The sequence below is a fragment of the Mauremys reevesii genome, linkage group 4 (assembly GCF_016161935.1).
Source record: "Mauremys reevesii isolate NIE-2019 linkage group 4, ASM1616193v1, whole genome shotgun sequence".
Classification (NCBI taxonomy): domain Eukaryota; kingdom Metazoa; phylum Chordata; order Testudines; family Geoemydidae; genus Mauremys; species Mauremys reevesii.
The window spans coordinates 115,025,919-115,050,906 of record NC_052626.1 but is presented as its reverse complement, the minus strand read 5'-3'; the positions used below and the strand labels follow the sequence as shown (position 1 = coordinate 115,050,906).

General features: G+C 48.3%; 1 protein-coding gene across 2 annotated transcripts in view; it reads right to left on the bottom strand.

Annotated features, from left to right (window-relative positions):
• IGHMBP2 (immunoglobulin mu DNA binding protein 2) overlaps nucleotides 1-24,988 on the bottom strand; it is a 90,978-nt gene that overhangs the window by 7,218 nt on the left and 58,772 nt on the right. Inside the window, exons 9-13 of one of the 2 annotated variants that reach the window (XM_039535652.1) lie at nucleotides 21,081-21,263; nucleotides 10,175-10,293; nucleotides 5,812-5,906; nucleotides 5,171-5,294; nucleotides 1,267-2,106 (exon numbers count right to left, since the gene is read on the bottom strand). In XM_039535652.1, coding sequence (XP_039391586.1) covers nucleotides 1,267-2,106; nucleotides 5,171-5,294; nucleotides 5,812-5,906; nucleotides 10,175-10,293; nucleotides 21,081-21,263 — 1,361 coding nt within the window. The remainder of the gene's footprint in view (nucleotides 1-1,266; nucleotides 2,107-5,170; nucleotides 5,295-5,811; nucleotides 5,907-10,174; nucleotides 10,294-21,080; nucleotides 21,264-24,988) is intronic. The other variant, XM_039535653.1, reaches the window with a different exon arrangement.

The following is a 24,988-nucleotide window of genomic DNA, read 5'->3' as shown; positions in this document are numbered from 1 at the left end:
ATGCTATAAGAGCTTGGCCATTGGGTTAAAGACTCATGTGGCCTTAAGCCTCAAACAGTTCTAGCTCCTTCTCGTCATCCCCGGCACGCCAATGTTTGCCCCACGTGTCTCTCGTCATCCCCGGCACGCCAATGTTTGCCCCACGTGTCTCTCATGAACCCCGACACGCCATAGTTTGCCCCATGTGTCTCTCGTCATCCCCAGCACGCCAATGTTTGCCCCATGTGTCTCTCGTCATCCCCGACACGCCAATGTTTGCCCCATGTGTCTCTCGTCATCCCCAGCTCGCCAATGTTTGCCCCATGTCTCTCTCGTCATCCCTGATATGCCAATGTTTGCCCCATGTGTCTCTCGTCATCCCCGATATGCCAATGTTTGCCCCATGTGTCTCTCGTCATCCCCGGCATGCCAATGTTTGCCCCATATGTCAATAAGCCTAATTCTAAGCATGTGAGTGCAGCTTCCAATCCATTATACACAACAAACAGATCCAGGCCCCAGCCATCTCCTGTGATCATCTAGGAGCTATTTCTTTGGAGATGAGCATCAGTGACGTTTCTGAAAGTCAAGTCAGGTGCTCTGTGGACACATACAAAGTTCATCCCCTGAGGGGAAACGTAGGGAATTAATGAGAGCCCGGCATGGCCTCGATTTAAGCATGGTCAATAATTCTGTTGAATCCCTCATCTCATGGAAATTGTCAAAGACTACGTCTCTCTGAGGATAAAATACCCCTGGCTGGCGGGTCAGCTGACTTGGGCTTGCCGGGCTCAGGCTTTGGGGCTGAAAAACTGCTGCGTAATGTTCAATGTCTACACAGCAATTTTTTGCCCTACAGCCCAAGCCCCTTGAGCCAGTGGACCCAGGCCAACCCCAGCCATGCCACGGTGCTTTTCTCCTCATGCAGGCCTTCCCAAAGGGGGCACTATTCAGAAAGGGCCTGTTCTATCCATGGGCAGAGGCAGAGAAACAGGCTGTAGCTGGGAGTACATTACTAAAGCAGTGCAGTGTTCAGAGGTCTGACATAGCTACAGCCTTAGGCTGGGATTTTCAAAGCAGCCTGAGGGAGTTAGGCACCCACTGAATTTCAGCAGGAGCTGGGCACCTTAATTTTCTTAGGCTCTTCTCAGAAGAGCCCAGGGAACAGTGACAATGGGAAGCCTGCAGTGTGACTGGCTTTTGCTATGGAAATAGCAAATCTTCCTAAAGGCGGGGAAAGTGTTAAAGAGGAAAAGCCCTGGAAATCCCTGGAAGGAGGGGCCTTACCTTTGGCTTCATTTTTGTGTTTCTTTCCAGCTATTTCCTGCAAACTGATGCTCAGCTCCTGATTCTTTCTGACCCTCTCTTCCTGTTTGGCTTTTTCCCGTTGCATTCTCTCCAGGTGCAGCGTTTTCAGATCCACTTTCCCTGAGCTCATGCTGCTTCCTCCCTTCTTGACAGGCGCTAGCGCCTCTTTTGCAGGGCTTTGAGATTCGGCAGGCGGGATTTGCTCACTGCCACCCGTATTCACTGGAGAGGAGCTTACGGTGGTGGTTCTCTTGCTGATGCTGATGTACCTCTCTCGCCCCTCCCCGGTGCTTACATGCTGCAATCCATGTTCTTCAGCCATTTGGTGCACCAGCATCCTGTCGTGAGAGTTTAAGGAGGAAGGGAAATCCAACTGCATCTCGCTGCTCTCCAGAAACTCTACCATCATGGCTCTGAACTTGCCTGAATTGTCATTCATCTCTGGTCTTTCCACCCTGGCCTCGTTCACACTCTGCAAGGGACCTGCTGCTGGCTTGCGTGTGGATGGTTTCGTTGAATTTGGTTTGGATTTCCGGCCTTCAGGCGGAGGTTTCGGAGCAGAGGTTGTGCTGGTTTTAGGCCCTGCCCCTTGCTCGCTATGACCTTGAGAGTTCTCGTGAGAGTAGTTTTCTGGCATGATGTCGTCGAGGTACTCGAAGGCCGTCCGCACTTCCCCATGCTCACTCAGATAATCCACCAGCCGTTTCAGAAAGGCCTGGCTGCTGACGGTCCGCGAGTCACAGATGACTGCCACATGGCGTCGTGCCCGAGTCACGGCCACGTTTATCCTCCGGTCTTCAGCGAGAAAACCCACCTCACCTGTAAAACACAACCCCCCTCGGGCCATCAGAAAGTACAGCCTGGTGGTTGGCCACGCAAACAGCAATGTTTCCATAGTAAAGGCCAGATCCTCAGCTGGTGTAAATCAGCACAGGTCATTGGAACTACAGGGGTTTACTCCAGCTGCGGATTTGGCCCAAGTTGCAGATATTGTATTGGGCCAAATACATGGTATTTGGCCAAGTTGCAGGATATTGTATTGGCCAAGTTGCAGAATATTGTATTGGCTGCAGAGTGAGATAGCAGGGAGCACAGGATCTAGTGGCCTGAACACTGGGAGGCAACAACTCCTGAGTTCCAGTCCTGGCTCTATAGCTGATTCCCTCTATGGCCTTGGACAAGTCATTCAACCTCTGCCTCAGTTTCACCATCTGCTAAATGGAACTAACAATACGTATATAGCTCACAGGTGACAGAATGGATAAATGCATAAAGGATTTGAAGATGAAGCGCATTATACAAGGGCTACTGTCTGGATGGATTATAATGAGGGCTCAGGAAGGCAACAGCAGGGAATGCCTGAAATAGAAGGGGAAGCTACATATTAGGATTACAACACACTGGCAGAAATCAGCCTTCCCGGCACCTGCCCACCCATAGTCTGTCTCCAGCTATCGATACCAGTATCACTTTCACAAGCAGAGAAATATACCAATCCCAAGCTCCCCCACCCCCCCGACCCATACCCACACAGATGAAGGGTTAAAAATAACAAACATGTAGGAGATTATACCAAGTCTATTTCTGCTCTCTGGCTATTTTCTCAAGGAGCCGTAATAACAGATAGCAAATGCCAGAATGACTCAGCTCGGCTCAGCTAGCAAGAAGGCCAGTGTGGGTGGCTCCTGAGTCCCTTGCTTCTATGGATAAATGGTAGACAACTGGAAAAATAAACATTACGCAGATCTAGGCGACAAGCTTCATTCTGAGCACCTGAGGATCACGATGCAGAACGAATCAAGCCACATTGGATTTTAATAGCTAATTGTGTGTGACCACATCTCTGTGCTCCATGACCTGGCGTTAATTGCCAGATATCACTGTCAGCTTGCAGAAGCAGTAACGTGCTGGAATACGCTTCTCCAATCCCTCCTAAGTACCTGACTGCTGGGAAAGTTCTGCTTGTTAAAATCCACAGCAATACAAGTGGGCTTCACTGTTGGATTCTGCAAGTGTATTTAGCAGTCATGAAAATGTGAGGCCAGGCCAGGACCGGCACTGGTCAGAGCCATTCATGCCCCTGCTGTTTTGGTTGCTGGTCTTCACTGGGCAGAGGCTGTCAGCAGTGCCAAAGTGTGGCGTTTCTGTGATGTTCATCTTGGGAAATAGGATAGATTTGGGCTCCTGTCCTTAGTGAAGTGCTGTCACCTACTGTGACGCCTCTGCTAGATGCCACTAGAGGAGAACAGGGGCAGACTGTGATGGGGAGTTTGGGGATGTAGCCACCTATACTGAATTCATTCTGGGTAAGTCACTGACAGCTGTCAGATGGCAGTGAGCCCTGATTACTAATGGCTTTCAGTCATCACCACCGACGCCCCCTCTTCTCCGTCAATCTCTTCTCAAATCCCACTTCTTCCATGAATCCTTCTCAATTCTTTCTCTCACTTTTAAAACCCTGCACCCCTCCCTTTCCCGAACCACTGCTCAGTGTCTCGTCTGTAGCTATCTTAGACCGTAAGTCCTTTGGGTCTCGCTCTATGTCTGAAAGGTGTGATGCACACAGGGGTGAAAGGAACTTAAAGGACTTATGGGGACGCAGGGCCAGGGTCCTGAGGGATAGGGGAGGCGGCTCAACCGGAATGGGCAGGGCCTCAGGCAGAAGGGGCGGGGCCTTTAAATCCCCAGGCCCTTTAAATCACCGCAGGAACCTCATGATAGCAGTAGCGGCGGCCAGGAGCCCCAGAGCTCTGGCGGTGATTAAAGGGCCAGGGGCTCCAGCCACTGCTGGAAGCCCCTGGCCCTTTAAATCGCTGCCTGAGCCCTGGGGCTCCCGGCCGCCGCTACTCCAGGGTTCCAGCAGTGGGGCTCTGGCAGCAATTTAAAGGGCCAGGGGCTCTGGCCGCTGTCAGGAACCCAGGGCCCTTTTAAATGCCAGCCTGGGGAAGCTGTCCTCTGCCGGCACGGTCAGTTGTGTACCGGCTCTTGCCAGTATGCCGGACCGGCTTACTTCCACCTCTGGATGCACATTTATGGTGCTATAGAAATGATTCTGAATGATAATCCTTATGGTTCAGAGAGCGCAAGATGTGTTGCAATGGGCCCCAATTACATGGTTCATCAGATTGAGTCTCAGAAGAATTACGGGGTTAGAAGGAACTGCCAGGGTCGTCTAGTCTAACCCCTGCCATGCTGCAGGATTTGTTGTGTCTAACCCATCCAAGACAGATGGCTGTCCAGGCCCCTTTTGAAAACCTCCAGTGAATAAGACTTCCGGCTTCAGGCGACTAGCCTCATTCCAGTTATTATCTTCCCCTGCATTCACTGATAGGAAAGAACCCAGTTTTCTGCCCTAGATTTTGCTTTGAAAACAAACAGCGTTATGCATTATTTACAATAGCCGCTTCGGGTTGCTCTTTCTCGAAGGGAGGAAGCATGCAAAAAACAGGCTTCCCCAGGAATTCCGCGTTCTGTGGGGAATGTCTGGGCTTTGCATCCAGGTAAGAAGCCAGTGATGTGACTGCAGGACTGCCAACCCAAAGGGTTCAAAAATCCATTCTCATATTTTTTGAGGACGTATGGATCATGAGCTTTTAAAAATAATTCACATTGAGTTCTTATTTACTTTCTGCTGTGAGAGCCCTTGGGGGTCATAGTTTCAAGCTTTTCTCTGCAATCATGAGGGCTACAAGCTGTGATTCTCAGGTAATCACGTGGCTCCAAAAGCTGGGGCCTTCGGAAAAAAACACCAGCTCTCAAGAGGCTCACAATAAAAATCACAAGAACTGGCAATGCAGAATTTTGCAGTGTTAAATTATTCCTATTTCCTTATGTGACCAAGCTTCCTCTTCCCCCAAAATGCTGTCCAGCGCGGAACACGTACCCTTCCGATTGGATCTCACAAAGGAGAGCACGACAGCCTCCTTCTCCCGTCCCTGGAAGCCATCTACTGATTTAATTTCCAGCTCTGGATATCGGTGACAAAGATGCTCTCTTAGCATGTCCACCTGAAAAGCAAGGACATGCACATATTAAGGACAAGGTAAACGCAAGATAAGAAGGATGAAAACAATATCGCCCCCCTCCTGGAAGGTGCCTGCCTTCCTCCATATTCATGCATGCCTGAATTTGCATATCCTAAGGAGGAGGACTATTACCCAAGGGACTGGTCATGGGACTGTTAGTGAAGAACTTCCTTAGTGCCAATCCCATCTCTGACACTGATTCCCTCTGTGGCCTTGGAATAGTCACTTAATCCTGCTGGGCCAGATCCTTAGCTGGTAACAATTGGTTCGGCTCCCCTGAAGTGAGACTCATTTACACCAGCAGAGGGCTGGCCCTCTGTTTCAGCATCCTCACCTGCAATATAAGGCTACCAGGGAGCATTAGGGAGGATTAGTTTTCGGGCTCAGAACCTTTAACATACTAAATACTATTTTAAAATACCAGCGAATCTGGATTTGTTCTAGTGTATTCCTTCTACACTCAGCTTGAAAAGCTGTGGAGGGGGTGCTGTGAACTCACCTGGAGGTTGTAAGGAGCAATGACAGCGATGTCTCTTGCTTTAACACCAGCTTTCACCAAAGCCAGGACGTGCAGGCCGACAAGACGCACTTCCCCTAGGGCAAAACCAAACCCAGCAGTAAATCAAGAGGAGGCGATTTCATTCCAGGGGACACTGACAGGTAAAGCCAAAAGGTGATGGCCACTCGACTGCTCACTTCTGCTCCAGTGATTAAGAAAAGCTACATTTTCCAAACTAATGCAACTGCGTCATTAAAGGCACCCTCTGGAATTGGAACATTTTCCATAAAGTCAGATTTATATATTATGGCACCAACGTGGACAGAAAGCCCCAGGGTTCAGTGAAAATGTCAGAGATAGGACAGGGTTTGTTATAGTAACCCCTGCACCAGTGCTTAAAAAAGCACTGGCAGACAGAGGACCAGTGAAAGTCTTAATGGGTTCCATCCCACAATCTCCTTGGATGGAGCTTATTGCTATATACCGCTGGAAAGCTAGGACTCCCCGGTCTCCCATCCATTTATTTCTAGCTCTCCCAGATCATAAGATATCTTGCCATTTAAACATTTGATCACAGCATTCCAATTATCATCAAGCTTCTTCCCATCCTCCCATTTCAATTCAGACATGATTTCAGTTGTCAGTACTTTATATTGTCTAGAAGCATGGCCCTGTGTATCACCCAAGTGTAAGAGATGCAATATTATTTTCCCAAGTCTGCAGAGAACCTGACTCAGTAGCTCTGAGAAGAAAAAAGTCACCTCATTCAGCTCAATGAGCTGTTAACTCTGAATCCTGAAGATAGTTAATAATGTTCACATTTACATCACCATTTCCCCATTGATCATTTTAACAATGGCCAGCTAATGTGCTTATCCCACAATATTTCCCACCCCTTCCCCAGTGCTAAAATTTACAAACCTAACAAATCGAGGGTCATGCTCAACTGCCAAAACTTCCAGCTTTCTCCCAACACACACACCCCACCAAACCCCTGGCAACTTCTACAATTCAATTACTCTTTGTCAATACCAACATTAGTTGCCTGTTGAAAACTATAAATATGGGGACAGCAGAAAATAAATGGAATTTAACATGAAAAGAAATACCCCAGGGGCTGCTGGGCTGACTGTTACCTACGGTTGTATTTAATACTTTTTAAAAATCAATTTTTGTGCTTAACGGTAACTTCCATTGAATTTCCAGTCCGCCACACCAGAACATGGCAGAGTCCAGGGATCTTTTTGCAGAATTTAGGTCCAGTTTGTCACAGAGTACCCAGGGTTCTGTCTAGGAGCTTGGAATCTTGGCTTTCAATGCTCCAAAGCACCGGTCTAGCTTTAGAAGTTCATGGGATATGGTATTAATACCTGATCTTTCAAACACTTATTACACCCATGCTTAATTGTTTGCAAGTGAGTAGGCAAGCGGGTAAGTTTGCAGAATCAGAGCTTTAGTTGATAAAACTAGGTTCTTTGAGGTGAAGGGTGGCTCAGTGGTTAGGGCAACAAGCTTGGGACTTAGGAGGACTAGGTTCCATTCCCTCTTCTGCCACAGACTTCCTGCACGACCTTGGGCAAGTCACTTAGCCTCTTAGTGCCTTGGTTCCCCATCTGTAAAATAGGGAGAATAGCACTGCCTACCTCACAGATTGTGAGGCACTCAGATACTGTGGTAACGGGGGTCACATAAGTACCTCATCTAGACAGATAGGTTTCAATTGAAAGAAGGTTAAAAAGGCTGATTAGGTAAAGACTGTGATGTTCTCTTAAGGTTTGACTTGCCAGAGAAGCACTCAGACCCAGGAAACTAGAGCATGACACTTGGAACATTCAATGTCATGCACATTCCAAGCATGGGATTTGGGCTAGTGAGCAGACAGAAAAAAATAATCCCTGAAGTGGGCAGCTTAGTTGTCAAGCAGGCTGCATTGCCATGTGGCAGACAGATACTTGGTGACAAAGGAAAAAAATCCAGGCTACTGTAGAGGTGACGGCGTGTGGGGATGGGAGTCCACAGCATCGCTGGCCCAGGGAGATGCCGAAAGTTTTGGATACACTTGGTTATTATTATTTGGGAACCTCAGTCAAGGATCAGGGATCTGTTGTGCCAGGCACTATATAGCACTGCACAGACAACTAACAAACAGGACAGTCCCTGCCCCAGAGAGCTTAAAATCTAGGCAAGGACATGCTATCGTACTAGCAGACAGCATATAGGGATTGGGGCAGAGGGCTTTTACTTTTGGTCTCAGATGATTACAGTGTTCAGGCATCACCATGATACACTGTGTAAATGGCTGGTATGAGGAAGTCAGAGCAGCTTGCTTTTCTACTCTTCTTCCTAACATTTATGTATGGCGTACACTAATCGAAATAAGCCAATCTTCTGAACACACAGGGCGAAGTGGGCCCCATCAGATACAGGAAAGACAGGAAATTCACTGCTTTATGTAATGCCAAGGGATAAAATTTCATCATTATTGCCCAACTAATTTGCCAACATAAAACACTGTCCCTAGTGCTCTGGTCTTTCTCACTGTTTGGAGTCTCGTTATATGACTATGGTGAAGCCGCTACCGTCCCATTTAACTGTACAGGTTTATGTACCTAATGTGTTATGATAAAGATCTGACAAAGTGATACTCCAAGGCAATTAAAGCAACAACCCCATAGACTACTGTACAACACAAACCAAATGGGAGTTCAGCATTGAGGGCGACACTCCGTGCTGAAAACTCACAGCTCTGCCCACCATTTCCTGGCTGGTGTGACAATCTGTGTGGTTTTTAAACCCCCCTTATCTGATCCGAGGCAATTCAGTCTGTTTTCTTCCAGCCTGCTCCAGCTCTAACGAGCAGCAGCTGGTGTGGCTATGGTCCCAGTCCATTGTGTTGCCACCCAGAAACCCCAACGCATGCAGCACAAGCCAGGTGTCATGCTCCAGGCCAGCAGAGCCTGTTTATACAATGCAGGGGGCTGTGCTCATTCTTCCTGTTTCCAAATTCCTGGCTGACTGATCCATGGAGCTAAACTGGCACTGGCGCCTGCAAGAGACATTGATTTATCCTTTCTGAGAGGAGGGCAGGAGCTGCACTTACAGAAGTGGCTCCAGCAGGAGAGGAGAAGTGGCTCCAAATTATAGTTATACTTTGGCTGTAAGCTCTCTGGGGCAGGGACTGGCTATTCATCGTGGGTATGTACAGCACCTAGCAGGATGGGGCCCCGATTCCTGGCTGGGTCTGGACTAAAGCAGAGGAGAGAAGAAACAGATTCAGAGGACTCAGATCTCACTCTGGGTGCGTGGTTGGGTCTGGGGTAAAGCGATGAAGAGGAAGGGGAGAGACGGTCACAGAAGGGAAAAGGGGTATCAGAAAGCACTGGAAAGGAATGGATGCAGGCCTTAACTCCAAAGGACAAGGGCTGTACACAACCGATTCGCCTAGGAAACAGTCACTGCCAAGCACTTAAGGAAATGAATCTCACAATGATGGGAAGAGCGGGTAATAAACGGTGTGACCCATTTGATTAGGCTCCACTCCCTGAACTGGTAACCAAGGAAGAAAGAGGTTTGTCACTGTCTATGAAAGCCCTTGCAGATATCACAGTGCAGCAGCCCTGAAAGGGGGCGGGGGAGGCACTGTTCCTGCTGCCCTCTCTCCATGGCAGGGTGCCACCCCGCTGGCATTTTATACCCAAAAGGGAGAGGGAGCTGACAGGAGGCATTAACCCTTTTAAAGTAAGGTGGTTAATGGCATGAAGGTGGCTGCTGCTTTCAGACCTAGCACACGGGGCAGCCCAAGAATGTCAAGTTCTACCGCACTCTGCGGCCCAAATCCTGACCCCAGCACAGCAAAACTCTTGGGTGGGGAGGATGCAGGAGCTCATGGGGAGGGGGCTATTATCCCTGTGCACAACTGAGCCCAGCTCTGTAGGGGTCCTCAAGTAGCTCTTTGGGATGTGGCAGGGCTGGTTGACCAGCCACTACGAATATCCTTCAGCAGCCCCCGGCGTTCCTTCCATCTAACGTACTACATCTTATTGCTTTGTTCTTGCCAGAGTTTTAAGGAAACAGGGCTAACCCCATCCACAGGAGACACCACCGCATAGTTACTGGCAGTCCTTGCCAGCTGACCAGTCCTCTATATCCCTGTAAGAGCCAGTATATCATTTTTCAATATCATCCACCCAATAACACTCCAACTTCCTCTGACAGAGAGTTATCCAGTGTCATTTGAACCCTCCTCCGGGCTGTGCTATGACTTAGCTGGTGAATGAACAGCATGGCTGCAAGCTGGGGGGGCTGGGAATCTGGGTCAATCTACTCCTGTCAGCGAATCTTACGTCCTGTGAAGCAACAGTACCTTGATTCCCTTTAGACTGTTCATCTTCCACTTCAAGCTCAAATAAGCCACAGCCAGCTGTGTCTATAAGCAGCAACGGAATCCTAGTCTCGTCTGTAGAAGCAACTCCCGGCAGGTCCCTAACGGGTTATGTGGAAAAGAGTGAATTAGCAACACTCAAGTAACACTGGAGCATCAGACAGCAGATCAAACATTCTGCCTCCCCTCTCCGCCCCGACACAGAGAGTAGAGAGACTAGTTTTAAGGGTAAGACAGATAAACCGTTATATAGCACCCACTACAGGCAAAGTTATAGACCAACAGAGGCATCCACTCTGGAGGGGGGAGTTCAAACAGGTCTGTATGTCACATGGTGCACAAGAACGGTGACAGGACTGGGAGTCAGGAGTGCCTGCATTCTAATCTCAGCTCGGCTGTGTGACCTTGCACAAGTCCCTTCACCTCTCTACTTCATTTTCCCCACCTATGTTATAAAATGCCTCCTTGATCCCCTTCTCCTCTCCTCAATGTTCTGGGCATGCTGCACTGGTAATGACATGGCTCTAATTGTCATGTATTGCATCACTTTAAGAGTGCAGCGAATGCTGCAGCTCCGGGATCACCCTGTGTAACCCACTGGGTGTGTTACATGTCCCAGACAGCGCCTGTTTCATGGAGGATGTGGGTCTGCTCTAGCTTTCAGCTTGAGAGCCTGTCTCTTCAGCTAGTGAAAAGGCTCATGCCTTTAGCTCTTGGGTCCCCATGCTCAGCCCCTGGTATTGACCAAGATGACGGTCACTGCAGTGCACTGCAAGACAGACTCGTGACCATGCCGTATACCAATTTCCAAGATGGTGGCAGTTCAGCAGTGGCAGAACTGTGTGTCTGAAAAATGGAGCTGAACACTGGTCATAGGGACTATGTTGTAACTTTCCCATAAACCCCTCTCCCCAGCAGCCCAGTGGTAGGGGTGATGAGCACCACCGGGCAGTTGCTTCTTCTCAAAGCCTGGGCTAGCCAGCCAGCCCTGAAAACTTTGTGATTATGTAAAAACCACACACCACTTTTTTATGAACTGCAATCGTTTCTAATACTAGCCAAAGTAGAAAGCGTGGGAGTTAGTATTTCACTCCACTAGCGTCAGACAGTAAAGCTACAGAAATAGGTTTATGCTGCAGCAGCTTTTAGCACCGTAAGGAAGGAAGAGTCCTTAAAAGTGTTCTAAGACGTAGCAATTTGACAGCTGTGATAGAACACACCAGCCAGGTAACTAGCCAGGGATTCTGGTTTCATATCATTTCTATATCTGAAGAAGCTACGTCAAAAAGTTAAATTTTAACACCGAAGAGAGTTGTTCCTTGAATTCACAGTCTGTGAATGGACCAAGAGATGGAAGGGCTGCATTAGGAAACCAGCAGAATGCTGGACAGCTCCAAGGCAAGTACACTGCAAATCCAAAGGCTCTGATCCTACAGTACAATCCTATCATCACTGAGATGCCACAGGAACAAAACCAAAGTTGCTATTATTACAGCAGCACACTGTGCTAAGAGGGGTACACGCACATAGCAGGAGATAGCCCCAAACAGCTTACAAGCCAAAGAGACAAGAGCGACAAAAGGTGGGAGAAAGGAAGGGTTATCTCCATTTTACAGATAGGGAACTAGGACAGAGGATGAAATCCTGGCCCCACTGCAGTCTGTGGGCCAGGATTTCACCTAGAGAAATGAAGTGGCTTTCTAAGGTAACCAGGGAAACCCTTGGAGGAACCAGGAACTGATCCCAAGCTTCCTAAGTTGCAAGACAGGGCCTTAACCACAGTCCCAAACCCTTGAGTGGTTTTCCAGCTCGATAAGTTTGCACTTGCATTCCACTGGTTTGCTTTGCTTTCAATGGACATTACTTGCTTCATCAGCAACAAAAGAACTCTCCTCTCTAGACTGAAACTCATTCATTTTCTAGCTAGAGACATTCCCAGATTAGCACGTGCACATGAGCATACATGAATGAACACCGACACGACAGCCTCTGTACACCCCTATGAAAATTCCAGTCAACTTTTCGACTTGGAATCAAACTCAAGAAGCAGCACAAAGTAAAACTGCAGCCTAAGGGACCATCATGCAAGGCTCAGTGCTGCCCCTCACAGGACTGGTGTAGTGCCCACTTAAAGGGAGCAGGGGACAGGATCTGGTGCCTGGTGCAGTTTGGCTGCACCCTTGTGTGGCACAGAGCTGTGCTATGCAGATGCTCACTGCTCACCAGCACGTAAGGTGCTCAGGGGCACTGGGACAGGGCTGAGCTGGATTTACTAGCCACAGCACGCTGCACCCTGCCAAGACACTCCATTGCTGCTTTCAGACTTAGAGGAAGATTTCTTCCCCTCAGCCCTGGAGGTTCCCTTCCCAAAGGCTTCATGCTGCAGTCCAGCATTTGGATTTTAATAAATATGTGACTCATCCCCCATATTTACAGTTAATTCCTGCAATTACCATCCATGTTTTCTACAGATGCAGTTCTGAGCAGCAGCAAAACAGTTTCTCACTGAAGTACTTCTTCCCCTTTGGACTGCAGGACAGATTTATCCCTCTTTTCTTGATGCAACCCTAAGCAGCTTCCCATCCCTTTAACATCTGTCCTGCTATTCCTCATGCTGGTAGCCTGCTTACATACACACTGAAGGATCTGTCTAGCACCCAAACATGGTTAGTCTCCTCCATATAGACAATCCTATTAACATGATTCTTTGACAACTCCTAGCGGCCAAAGAACGTACTTGCAGCACGACTCATTACAAAGAACAATCTTAATCTGGAAACTTCATTTCAGAGGAATAATTAGCTGCATAAATCTTTTTGGGGGAGAGAAACAACATGCTCCTTTGGGAGAGGAAAGCATTCAGCAGAACAGGGTGTTACCCTGGAAAAATTTCTGGTGCTTATTTAAACGCTAACCCCTTAGACACAAGGGGGAAGGTTAGCCCACTGGCTGTTGCGAAGCAACCTGAACTGCTGCGATGTGTTACTGTTTTAGGGAGAGAATCCTGCTGTCAGTATCACAGTTGGGACAGTCACTGCAGCCAAACACTGGATGGAATCCCAGTTCTGGTGCAATATATATACACAATGCCTAACTGCCTCCTGCACTTCCTTTGAAAGAAACATTTCTCAACTTCTTGTTTGTTTACTGACTAGTTAGCTGAACACAGTAACCACAGGGGTCAAGCGCCCCTCAGGCACAGCCAGTGTGGCCAACTCTTGTGATTTTGTCACGGGGACTCACTATTTTTGGTGTTCCACTTAAAATGGATTCTTGTGATTAGGGGAGAATCTCACCTTTCACTTTAAAAAAAAGTTTCTAAGCCCTCATGGTTGCAGAGAAAATCTTGAAGACATGATCGAAGTGCACCCTAAAGGCTCAGAAACCAGGCAGCTAATAAAAGGAACCCAAGAGGTAGGTCTTGTTTAAATCTCATGATTTTTAAGCTAATCTCATGATTTCTTAGGGACTGACTCAGGAATTCTTGAATGCTGAGGGTTGGCGATACTCACAGATTTAACAGTGAGATTCATGGGGTTTCTTATAGCCCAGTGCTCCAGCTTCATAAGTGTACTGTCACCTGCTGGTAGTGTCTGAAGGGAAGTTTGGAAAGAAGGGTTTGGTCCTTAGGAAATACTAGGACTATGAAGAGATGCTGAAGGCAAAGTGTATCCTTTTGATAAAGCACAACCCCGGTTTACTGAAAACCCCCGTTAACTGAAATCTGGCTTGGTGTCTCATGGGGCTGGGCTGTGATTATTCATTTTCATTATTTCTAGGACAGTAGCATCTACCAACCCCAAGCAGGGTTCAGGCCCCCACCCCATGATAGACACTCTACAGAAAAGTAACACAAAGAGCTGTCCCAGGCCGCTCACAAACTAGGATTCTGACAGGTGACTAGACAAACATGGAAGGGGAGAACAAGGTGTGTTTGCGTAAGTTAGTACCCCTGCATAAGATGCCAATCAGTGTCAGAATCCAAGCCAACTTTAAAGAGGCTGCACATCACCTGGCAGGGTCCCTTTAAATAATCTGGCATTGTTTTTACTGGAGCCCATGGTCCAGAAATCAGAGCCTGGACCTACCAAGCTCCCGCTTTGATCTGAGACCCTACTTATCCAAAGGTTTTAGGTGCCTCCACCAAGACCTTCTCACTGAGAGGACTGCATTGGGCACTGCTTCTCCCAGGACAGCATCCTTTCCACTTCTTCAACGACCCAAGTGGTTGAAGTTTCAATCTAGCCCAGAAGGCTACTTCTATTTACTATCCTCTGAATAAGAACAACTTCCTGCAATCTGCTTGGAATGTTCTTTTCTGTAGCTTTCACACATGGCCGATGGCCCTACCATTTATGCTGTGCTTGAAGAAGTAAGTGATAATTAATTATCGCAGCATAAATGTTGCAGGATTCCTTCTGCTTTCCTGTTTTGCTGCAATGCCTCTGACTCACAGCAGCAGGCCAAGCAGTGGGCTCTCCTCAGATTCACACACGCTAGCTAAGAAACAGTCACAGCTGGAGTCTGTTCGCCTTATCTGTTATCTGCTGCCTAATGTACATGTTTTATATGCTCACAATCGCTTTATCAATGCAAAATTGGACTCAGACAGATCAGTGCCAGGAAGCAAAACAGAGGAGCTTGTGTCTGATTCCTAGGCGGGGAGGCAATGGGGCTCTGTGCGCTGCCCCTGCCGCAAACACCGACTTTGCACTCCCATAGCTGGGGGGGAACGGTGCCTGCGGCCGAGAGCCAGCTGCTTGCGACCCTCTGCATGGGAGCCAGACCTGCTGCTGGCCGCTTCCAGGGTGCAGCGCGGTTCGCGGTGCCAGGACAGGCAGGAAGCCTGCCTCTGCACCCCAGCTGCGCTGCTGACCAGGAGCCGCCAGAGTTAAGCCCGCGCCGCAACACCGTGCCTCAATACCCTGCCTCAGCCCTGAGCCCCCCCCTTCAAACCCAGAGCCCTTCCTGCACCCCAAACCCTCATCCCCAGCCCCACCCCAGAGCCTGCATCCCCAGCCCAGAGCCTTAACCCTCTCATGCACTCCAACCCCCTGCTCCAGCCCTGAGTCCCCCCCAAAACTTAGAGCCCCCTCCTGCACCCCAAACCCCTCATCCCTGGCCCCACCCCATAGCCTGCACTTCCAGCCCAGAGCCCTGACCCCCTCTCACACCCCTCATCCCCAGCTCCGTTGGGTCGTGGGCATCAACAATTTTCTTCAACTGGGTCACCAGAAAAAAAGTTTGAAAACCACTGTCCTACAGAATGTCAGCACAGGGCAGATTTTCAAAAGCACTCAGCCTTGGACTAACTCAGCTCCCATTGAAGCCAAATCTCACCCTACAGATCTATCTCAAGCATCATTTTATCATAGGAGTTGGCATTTAAACACCAGATACCTTGGTGGTAGGGTCAGGAACCTTGGCAGCCAGGAACATCTTAGATCCTGTATACTTTGGTGTTTCATATATGGCTGCAGACGTCTTAAACCCCTTTTAGCAGCTTCTTTTGAAGTCAGTGGGTGCTGCTATGGGTGTAACAGCTTTTAAAATCGGGATACTTCTTTAAGTGCCTAAATACTGACTTCAGAGCTTAATTTTAGTTACCCATTTTTTAAATCTTGGCCAGTGTTTCTAGCTCAAAGGTGTTTTTGACAATATGCTGAGCAACCCCCTCCCTCCAAGTCAACTCAAGATGTTTCAAGACGGGGACACACTTCACCTTGAGCCTCCATATCTCGCAAACATCCCAGAAATTTCTACCCTTACACAGAATCACATCTATGAAATAGCAGGTAGGATGGTGCGAATTTGACAAAGCTGGGTGAGTGGACAACAAGGCCAAGATCAGAGTTTTGAGGGTTAGGTTGCTCCAGCCTCACCTATATAGGTTCTAGCATCTCACCAGGATATGCCCAACCAGTCTGTAAAACGGGTTCCAGTATCCCTCTCACTCCAAACCTGCCAGGACTTAATTAATCTGATCCTCATTTACTAGCACCTGGGCACAGTAAAATGAAAAGGCAGCAAACTAGAGTCAGAATACATGAGAATGCTGCAGACATGATTAAAGTGTCCTACAGTGTTACTTTCAGATATCAATAAGCAGAAACGTCCAAAAGTCCCTTCCTGGGGATGCAGTCTTCAGTATCAGGACTAAAATATACCTACTTGTCCACTAGAGGTAGACTGAGACAAATCATTTGGCATAGGCCACCAATAGCCATCAGATAGTCACAGATTTCATAAACAGAGCTGGATTTCCACCAGCAACCGAAGATCTTGTCATAGGCACCAACTTCTGCTGGTGCCAGTGGGTGCTCAACCTGCCTCTGCCCCCGGCCCTGCCCCAAGTCCACCCCTACCCCTGCCCCGCCCCCTCCCACCCCTGCCCCACCCCCATTCCAACCCCTTCCCCAAAATCCCTGCCCCAACTCCACCTCCCTGCCCCTATTCCAACCCCTTCCCCCAATACCCACCCCAGCCCCGCCTCCTTCCCTAAGCAAGCCACGTTCCTGCTTCTCCCCACTCCCTCCCGGAGCTTGTTATGCTGCGAAACAGCTGTTTCATGGCAGCAAGCACTGGGAGCTAGGGGGAGAAGCTTGACTGCCGGTGGGTGCACAGCACCCACCAATTTTTCCCACGGCATCAGCACCTATGGATCCTGTGTTACGTGAAGGAGTAAACACTTCCCTATTCACCTTCTCCACATCATTCATGATTTCACAGACCCCTATTATATCCCCACTTAGTCATCTCTTTTCTAAGATGAACAGCCCCAGTCTCTCCTCACATGGAATCTGCTCATTACCCCTAATCATTTTTCTTGCCCTCTCTACCTTTTCCAATTCTAATATATCTTTCCTGAGATGGGGCAACCAGAACTGCACGCAGTATTCAAGGTGTGGGCATAGCATTGATTAATATGGTGGCATTGTGATATTTTCTTATTATTTAGCCCTTATTATTTATCCCCCAATGGTTTCTAGCATTGTTACCTTTTTTGAGTACTGCTGCATATTGAGCAGATGTTTTCAGAGAACTATCCACAGTGACTCCAAGATCTCTTTCTTGAGTAGTAACAGCTAACTTAAACCCCATCATTTTATATGTATAGTTGGGATTATTTTTTCCAGTGTGAATTACTTCGCATTTATCAGCATTGAATTGCATTTGCCATTTTGTTATCCAGTCACCCAGTTTTGTGAGATTCCTTTGTAACTCTTCACAGTCAGTTTTTGACTTAACTATCTTGAGTAATTTTGTATCATCTGTGAACTTTGCCACCTCACTGTTCATCCCCTTTTCCAGATCATTTATGAATACATTGAACAGAACTGGTCCCAGTATAGATCCTTGTGGGACCTCACTATTTACCTCTCTCCACTTTGAAAACTGACCAATTATTCCTACCCTTTGTTTCCTATCTTTTAACCAGTTACTGAACCATGAGAGGAACAGGGCCAGCTCCAGACCCCAGCGCGCGCTTGGGGCGGCATTTTGCCGGCAGGGCGGCAGGCGGCTCCGGCGGACCTTCCGCAGTCATGCCTGCGGGAGGTCCACCGGAGCCGCGGGACCAGCGGACCTCCCGCAGGCATGACTGCGGAGAGTGCACTGGTCCCGTGGCTCCGGTGGACCTCCCTCAGGCATGACTGTGGAGGGTTCGCTGGTCCCACGGCTCGGGTGGACCTCCCGCAGGCGTGCCTGCGGATGCTCCACCGGAGCTGCGGGACCAGCGCACCCTCCGCAGGCACGTCTGCAAGTGGTCCCCCGGAGCCGCGGGACCGGCGACCGGCAGCACGCCCCCCTGCGGCGTGCCGCCCTGCTTGGGGCGGCCAAATTCCTAGAGCCGCCCCTGGAGAGGAACTTCCTTCTTGTCCCATGACTACCTATTTTGCTTAAAAGCCTTGGTGAGGGACTTGTCAAAGGATTTCTGAAAGTCCAAGTACACTATATCAATTGGATCGCCCTTGTCCACATGTTTGCTGACACTCTTCAAGAATTCTAACAGAGCGGTGAGGCAGGATTTCCCTTTACAAAAGCCGTGTTGACTCTTCCCCAATATATTGTGTTTATCTATGTGTCTCATAATAATGTTCTTTACTATAGTTTCAACCAATATGTGTGGTACTGAAGTTAGGCTACCCGACAGTCATCTGGTACATAGGTGGATTTAAGCCACAGACTACATACCACAGTTAATAGTTCAGGAGTTTCATACTTGAGTTCTTCAGAACTCTGAGGTGAATACACTGCCTGGCCTGGTGACTTAATACTGTTTAGTTTATCAATTTGTTCCAAAACCTCCTCTACTGACACCTCAATCTGGGACAGTTCCTCAGAAGTGTCACCTAAAAGAATGGCTCAGGCTTGGGCATCTCCCTCACATCCTCTGCAATGAAGACCAATGCAAAGAAATGATTTCGCTTCTCTGCAAAGGCCTTTGTCTTCTTTGAGTGCTCCTTGATCGTCCAGTGCCTTTATTTGGCAGGCATCCTGCTTCTGATGTACTTAAAGAAATTTTTGCTGTTAGTTTTTGTGTCTTTTGCTAGTTGCTCTTCAAATTCTTTTCTTGCCCGGCCTAATTATACTTTTACTTACACTTTCACTTGAGTGCGCCTTACAGTAGCATTAACTGTGTGAATGAAAAAGAACAGTTGCTGTTTAAGAGCCTGATCCAGAGTCCACTGAAGTGAGTGGGAATCTTTCCACTGACTGCACTGGGTGCTGGCTCAGGCCATCAATGCACTGCTTATATCCTCCTAGATTCGCAGTCATGTCTGAGGGAGGTCCACCGGAGCCGCGGGACCAGCGGACCCTCCGCAGTCATGCCTGTGGAGGGTCCGCTGGTCCCGCGGCTCCGGTGGACCTCCCGCAGGCATGACTGCGGAAGGTCCGCCAGAGCCACCTGCTGCCCTCCCGGCAAAATGCCGCCCCAAGTGCGCGCTTGGTGCGCTGGGGTCTGGAGCCGGCCCTGACTGGAGCGAGGAAAGGATCCGGCATGGGAGAGACAGCAGAAATAGGCTCAGCCTTTCCCCACCACCTCTCTGCTGCCAGAGCCTTTCCCTGCTGCCCAGAGTCTTTCCCTACAGTGGGTGAAGGGCTGTAGCAGTGGGGAGCTGGCAGAGCCTTTTCCCGCTGCTGGAATATTTCACTTTGGTGGGGAAGGACTCCAGCAGCGGGAGACAGCAGAACACTACATGGCTAAAAAACAGCAGCATAGACAGGTGCACGGCTTGGGCAAGTAAAGAGCCATGTAGGGTACGCACTCAGGTACATACCCACACCATTCAGGCATGTCTTTATTCGCCTAAGCTGTGCCTCACAGCCAGCCCCTATTCCCACAGAAACCCCCTCCACAAAACTTGGTCACTCAGACTTTGCACACAGATGAGAATTTGATCCATGAAACTTTGATTGTGAAACCCACTACCTGGGTACGCACACTATCCGCTGCCAAAAGAAGTGTGCAGTGTGGACGTAGCCTCGGATAGTAAGACCTGTGAAGCAGCGATTGTCTCTTTTCTACAGTTGTACAGCTCCCAACACAATGGATCACGATTTGGATTGGGGACTTTGGACGCTACCATAACATAGACATTGAGAACTACTTTTGCTGATTAAATATTGAGAAAATATTAGTGCATCTTGAAAGAGACGCAACCACCATATTCACTAAGAGAAACAATGGGCCTGTGGTTAAGGACTGGACTGATATTTAAGAGTTCTGAGTTAAATTCTCCACTCTGCATTACCGACTTCCTGTGTGACCTTGGGCAATTCATTTAACCTTTTTCTGCCTTAGTTCCCCATCTATAAATGGGAGCAATGATACTTCCTTGTTCTCCTACCCGTTGTCTGTCTTGTCTATGTAAGTTGTAGGCTCTTCAGACCGGGACAGTCTTTTATCGTCGTCATTATTATTAAATTATAATTACTTATGGTTTTATGTAGGAGTCCCAGTCACAGGCCAGGACCCCACTGTGTTTGGCGCGGTAAAATCAGAACAAAAAGAGGGCCCCTCCCCCAAAGAGTTTAGAATGCATGTCCAATGCCTAGTGCCATAAGGCCCCAATCTTGGTCAGGGCCTAAACATGCTATCAAGCAAACCACCAATAACAATTCCATAACAAACTTAACTTGCTCTCACTGAAATCTATGGCTTTGGCTACACTTGCACTTCAAAGCGCTGCCGCGGCAGCGCTTTGAAGCGCTAAGTGTAGTCAAAGCGCCAGCGCTGGGAGAGAGCTCTCCCAGCGCTGTCCGTACTCCACCTCCCTGTGGGGAATAACGGACAGCGCTGGGAGCCGCGCTCCCAGCGCTGGGGCTTTGACCACACTGGCGCTTTGCAGCGCTGGAGAGGGTGTGTTTTCACACCCTGCTGCAGCACTGCAAATTTGCAAGTGTAGCCAAGGCCCATCACAAAAACGTCCATTGACTTCAGTGGGAGCAGGAGCAGGCCCCAGATGGAGACACTGAGAAAGTAACAGGCATGTTTTAAAAAAAAAAAAAAAATCCTGTTTTGAAAACCCACTTATAGATTTGTCTCAACAGATACAGTGCTAAAGATGTTACAGCTAGTCAATATTTAACGCTCTGTTCTGGGGAGTTCTTCTTGGAGAGGCTGCAGATCAGGCCTTCCTGTATAACAAGCCATAGGAGGATTTTTTAAAAACCAAAACAGAGTGTAACCCTGTGGGTTTCTATTCTGTAAGCTGCACAAGGGAAAACAAAATCAATGTTTGCTAAATGAAATAAGAACAAAATGAGAAAGAAATAGCAAAAGGATATCACAGACAGATGGAAAATTGTTAACTGTTGATAAGTATTAACTGACAATGTCCATTCCTCACTGAAACCTGGTTTAAAAAAAAGCCAAGTCACTTACTTCAGTAAATGATGCGCTACGGAAGGGTGAGCGGAGAGTCGGCCACAGTACATTTCTGTGGAGGCCCACTGCATTATGGCCTGGTGCATTCGGTATTGCACAGTCAGCATCTTCACTATTCTCTCGCCATATTTCTGAATCAGACGCTCCATTAAGGTGAGAGAAAGACCCTTTGCTGCAGCCCTGCACCAGGAGAACAATTAACAAGACAAACTGAACAGGCAAGGAGGACAAGTCCATTAAGGAGGTTGTTTAAAGACTGTTAAAGGGGTGCCATCGACTTAGTCATCACACTTCTGTCCGACTTTCAAAAATTATTATTAGATTAGCAGCCATGATCTCCATTAGAGCCTCTAGAACCCAGAGACCCAGTCCCGAACACTAACCATCTCTGTATATCCTTGTTTTATAACCAGCCACGGCTTCCACTATGCGGATTGTTTTTTCTAACTGCTCATTTTAAATTCTCTTACACAAAGCGTAACTCTATAGGGTATAACAACTACTATCTATGTCTGCCTCTCTGCTGCAATGGATTCTGACCTTGCAGCACTCTGTCGGAAAAGATCTAGAGCCACCGTACTTCGACTGCAAACTCTTGGGCGCAGGGACTATCTTTTTACCCTGTGCTTGTACAGTGCCTAGCACAATGGGGTTCTGGCCCATGACAGGGTCTTCCAGATGCTACAATAACACTATGAAATAAATAAATTAATTAACAACAACGACAGTGGATAACTCAGTAAAGCCACTCCTCCAGCTTTTTAAACACACAAGGAGCGTGCAATTAACAAAGGGACCGAAGATCATTCATTAATATTTCATTAAATAACGCATGCCCTCTTTTGTAATACTGCCTGGTCACCTCATGTTAGAAACACAGCAAGATTTACATAAAATGAGAGATTGCAGATTAATTACAACTGCAGAGGAGAAGACTCAGGAGAGACTTCCTTGATGAGGAAAAAGTCTACAGTGAAGTATGACCAGACTCTCCTCCTTACCCTGACACATATTACAGTATCAGGAGAAGCCCCTTGAAATTAAAAGGGCCACATATTTGGAGCAAGATGAAACTACTTTGTTACATCATCAATGGTTAATATGTGGAACTCACTGCCACGGGAGGGCAGAGAAAAATACTGTGGCTGGATTTTAAAAAGGACTCACTAATTTTATGACCATAATCAACATTTGCAGCCACAGACGCAAAGGGAAAGTTTGGCGGAGGAAAGAGAGGAAGAAATGTTACATTATATGGCATACTCTGATTGCTGCCAGGATCTAGGAGACTATTCCACCTCACACTACAGTATCATGCACTTGACACTTCCTTGCCACAGCTGACAGAGCTCAGACATGCATTGCCTTGCAATTCCACCATTGGGTCTTTCAGAGTTTGTAGGATTAAACCCACATCACAGCTCAGCTCCCTCCAACAGTAGAGACAACCTTCTCGGTCTCCATCAATGGGATGGCTTCAGGGCTTGCCTGCTCCTTCTGACACACGTATCAACTACAGAAGTCTTTTTCATTGCTCTGAACTCCATAAACCAGAATGCTGTGATGGAGAGTAAAGGTGGATATGGAAGTCACTCACTTCACCCATCTAAGGTGAATGGTGAGTGAACACACACCAAGACAGACCCTTCTGGTCAGGTAGTAATTTTATTACCAAAGCTGTGTAAATAACCAGCAAAGAAAAAGCAAAAGTTTTGGTACTTAGTATAAGTAAAGTCAAAACCTTGGCATGAACAATACAAGCAATGGACTGGGGCTGTGTGGTCAGGTGCTGATTTAGGACAGGGATGGGCAAACTATGGCCTGCGGGCCTGATCCGGCCACGAGCTGTTTGAAGCCAGCCTGAGTGCTCTCGCTAGGGAGTGGGGTCTGGGGCTTGCCCCATTCTGGGCGGGGTGCTGGGTCAGGGCCCACACCACACAGTGTGGCCTTGCTCCGGCGGGGGGCCGCACCACGCAGCGCAGCACTTCTCCGGCCGGGGCCCTGGGTCAGAGGCTGTACCACGCGGCTCCGCAGCATAGCCCCACTCCGGCTCCAATGGGAGCTTCAGGGGTGGTGCCTGTGGACGGGGCAGCGTGCAGAGCCGCCTGGATGTGCCTCTGGGTAGGAGCTGGAAAAGGGACATGCCTCTGCTTCCGGTAGCCACTTGAGGTAAGCACCGCTTGGAGCCTGCACCCCTGAACCTCTCCCCATGCCCCAACCCCCTGCTCCAGCCCTAATCCCCCCTCCCGCCCTCCAAACTCCTCGGTTCCAGCCCAGAGCACCCTCCTACACCCCAAACACCTCAGCCCCAGCCCCACCCCAGAGCCTGCACCCCCACCCCATTTGTGAGCATTCATGGCCCACCATACAATTTTCCCGATGTGGCCCTCAGGCTAAAAAGTTTGCCCACCCCTTATTTAGGAACAAACAGAACGACTAGACCAGAATGGTCTTCCCTTCTGGGAGCAGAAATCAATGGGGAAGTAACTCACAGCTTGATCCCTCATCTTCCCCTCTGCCCTGCTGCGGTCCTGAAAATTGTTAGCTCAGCCCTGAGGCAAGCAGGAAGAGAAGCAGCGATGACTGAACAATAAACAACAAAGAAAACCTGTGGCGAGTGACGTATGGAAAGTAGAATCAAGTTGGATAGACTCTGCTCTGGGTAGACTCCATTATTGATAGCTTTGGGCCTAGCAACAGTAGGGCCAATTAACTCTTAGCGAGAAGTAAAAGGCATAATTATCACCTGGGAGAATTGAGATAATCCCCTCCGGCCACATGCAGGGGTCATTTGAATCAAGTCGTTTGTCTACAGAGTGTTGGGTTTAAATTTTGATATATGTTAGAGCTTGGCTATACGTGGACATTTACTGAAATAGCTATTGCAGGATAATTATTTCAGCATAAGCCCCCATGTGGATACTCTTATTTTGGAATGAGAATGTCCAGAATAACTGTTCTGTAATAAGAACAGGAGTACTTGTGGCTCTTCTCTGGATATCTATATCTATACACACACACACACACACACTTTTCTTATATGTTCCATTCTATGCATCCGATGAAGTGGACTGTAGCCCACGAAAGCTTAATGCTCAAATAAATTTGTTAGTCTCTAAGGTGCCACAAGAACTCCTGTTCTTTTTACAAATGCAACTAACACGGCTGCTACTCTGAAACCTGTTCTGTAATAATTATTCCAGAACAGCTAATTTGGTAAATTTCCAACAGCAGACAATCCCTTACACACAGTGATTTTAGTGCTGATGAAAGGGGCTGGCTTTAGAGCCCAGGAGTCTGAAGGGCCTGATTCTGATTGATATGAAGGCCCCTTTGCCTTGCTCTGGCAGGGTAAAGGAGTTGTAGGCCTGGTCTACACTACGCGTTTAAACCGAATTTAGCAGCGTTAAACCGATTTAACCCTGCACCCGTCCACATAACGAGGCCCGCTCTTTAAACCGATTTCTGTACTCCTCCCCGACGAGAGGAGTAGCGCTGAAATCGGTATTGCCATGTCGGATATGGGTTAGTGTGGCCGCAAATCAACGGTATTGGCCTCCGGGCGGTATCCCACAGTGCACCATTGTGACTGCTCTGGACAGCAATCTGAACTCAGATGCACTGGCCAGGTTGACAGGAAAAGCCCCGCAAACTTTTGAATTTCATTTCCTGTTTGCCCAGCGTCGAGCTCTGATCAGCATGGGTGGCACTGTAGTCTCAAATCCAAAAAGAGCTCCAGCATGGACCGTACAGGAGATACTGGATCTGATCGCTGTATGAAGAGACAAATCTGTTCTATCAGAGCTCCATTACAGAAGACGAAATGCCAAAGCATTTGAAAAAATCTCCAGGCTATGATACAGAGTCCACAGCACAGTGCTATGTGACAAGCGTCACGGAAAGCC